This window comes from Megalobrama amblycephala, linkage group LG22, assembly GCF_018812025.1.
Source record: "Megalobrama amblycephala isolate DHTTF-2021 linkage group LG22, ASM1881202v1, whole genome shotgun sequence".
Classification (NCBI taxonomy): domain Eukaryota; kingdom Metazoa; phylum Chordata; class Actinopteri; order Cypriniformes; family Xenocyprididae; genus Megalobrama; species Megalobrama amblycephala.
In genome coordinates this window covers 5,021,514-5,023,456 of record NC_063065.1, presented here as the reverse complement: position 1 = coordinate 5,023,456, position 1,943 = coordinate 5,021,514, and the positions used below count along the sequence as shown (strand labels likewise).

The window sequence follows — 1,943 nt, the reverse complement described above, 5'->3', positions numbered from 1 at the left end:
TTGTTCTTCTCCCTCTCTTTCTCTTGAGTTATTATTTTATTTTATTTTATTAGTAATTGTTTTTTTTTTTGTTTTGTTTGTTTTGTTATTTATTTTGCTTTATTTACTTCGGAAATTCTTTCCCTTGTATTACTTAATGCTGTATTCTATTCACTCTTAGTCCTGTGTCCTGTATGTTATTGGCTGGCAATAACATACACACACACACCCAAGCCTCCCTTATTTCATACACTTATTTTTAAATTTAATTGAACAACATTCAATTGTAATTTAAGATTAAGTAGTGTCAATCAGTTGGCATTCTGCTTACCAAGAAGCACTCCCTTTAGGGAATTCACAAATAGGGAAGGCTTTCTCCTCTCTTTGCCCCATGCTGTTCTTCTGTGCATTTATTTCAATTTAATTGAACAAGAGTTCAATTCAAGTTTGAATCAAGTGCCTCTGAATTGTGTTTTTCTTTTCTCTCTCCTTTCCCATTCTATTTCTATGCACTGGTTTAAATTTAATTGAACAGGCTTTAATTCAAATTTGAATCAAGTGCATCTGAATTGTTTTGTTTTATTTCGCCTTTTGTCCGGCTTCCAGCTCATTTAAGACCCCTATTCTGTTATCCTACACACTTGATTATTTAAATTTAGTTTAAACAAGATTTAAATTGAGATTTGAATGTACAATTAAGTTGTGTTTACTTGACTGTTTGTGTACTTGCAGACAAGGCCCTCTAGCACCCGGTGGTGAGTTGACGGTTGTTCCAGTGGGTTCCAGTGAAGTGGAGTTGCCTGGCCTGGCGAATCTGACACGTGCCTGTGCGTGAATCGCAGGACGTTTCTGGCCTCACACCACGGGCAGCACGCAGAGACATTAGCAGGTTGGGTGTGTCAGGTGCAGGGAGGCGACGAGTCCAGTTGGAACCCAAGGCAATTTTGTTTAATTTCCCTGTTTCTGCTCGACAGAACCGCCCTTTGAGTAACTGCCTGCGGGGTCAGACTCAGGGGTTGGGAAAAATTCAATTTTGACCTGCCAACCTGGCCGTCGGCGTTAATACCTCGCCTGAAAACGCAATTGTGCTGAAGGTCACTGTTTGAGAGGCTGCGTCGTGGTGCAAGGAGGGCAGGACGTCCGCGGACACCGCAGTCGGGTGTGGGAACGTCTAGGAGAGGCTGCCCCGTCACTGAGTTCTCATCTGGGCACTCGCAATTCACCCCAGGCCTAGAGTAACAACGTACAGTCCCTTCCCTTAGTGAAAACTACAAAATATTACATATCTTTCATTCCTTTAGGTTCTGGCCAACGCTTTTACTCTTAAGCCATACCCTCCCTCTCAGTTTTATGACGCAACAGCGCCCTCGCCTGGCCCCGTCATAATCCCAGAGGCGATAGGAAGTTTAAGCTTAATTTCTCCCCTTTAGCCCTTCACGTTTTTATTTTATTGCTATTCTACGTCTATTCCTTTCTATTTGTTGTCTGCTTTATTTTCTCATTTAATTGCATCCATCCCATTCTGTTCTGTTTGCCTTTCTGCTGTGTTTGTTTTTTTCAGTTCACGTAGAAGCAGAACCTGTGAGAGCCACCACGGAAGCTGAATAATAGATAAGACGGCCGAGCAGCCAGAGTCATTAGAGGACTTGCAAAGCCCCGCCTGTCAAAATTTATATTTCAATCCGGCACTCACTCACACGAATTGACCTACGGGGTCATCCTTGGTTCGACAATTAAGTGTCTAACCTACCTTCCATTAACTGTCTGCACCAGTTAACTGGAACCACACGAAAGAATTATCTAATTACGTATTACGTAACCGTTAGTCCCTGCGCAAGCTTGCATTGGTTCTTGTCTTTGTTGTGCTGTCTTTCTCTCGTCAACAGTAGAAGCCACTATGTCACGAGCATCCAGCCCTGACACCCACTGGGACCATCTCGAGACCTGGCTGGGCGTCATGACCA

General features: G+C 43.1%; 1 protein-coding gene across 1 annotated transcript in view; it reads right to left on the bottom strand.

Moving 5' to 3' along the window:
• Positions 1-1,698, bottom strand: part of LOC125258619 (carnitine O-palmitoyltransferase 1, liver isoform-like) — an 11,119-nt gene extending 9,421 nt beyond the window's left edge. Inside the window, exons 1-2 of the mRNA XM_048175565.1 lie at positions 1,691-1,698; positions 729-974 (exon numbers count right to left, since the gene is read on the bottom strand). Of these exons, the coding sequence (XP_048031522.1) occupies positions 729-974; positions 1,691-1,698 (254 nt within the window). The remainder of the gene's footprint in view (positions 1-728; positions 975-1,690) is intronic.
• Positions 1,699-1,943: the final 245 nt, after the last annotated feature.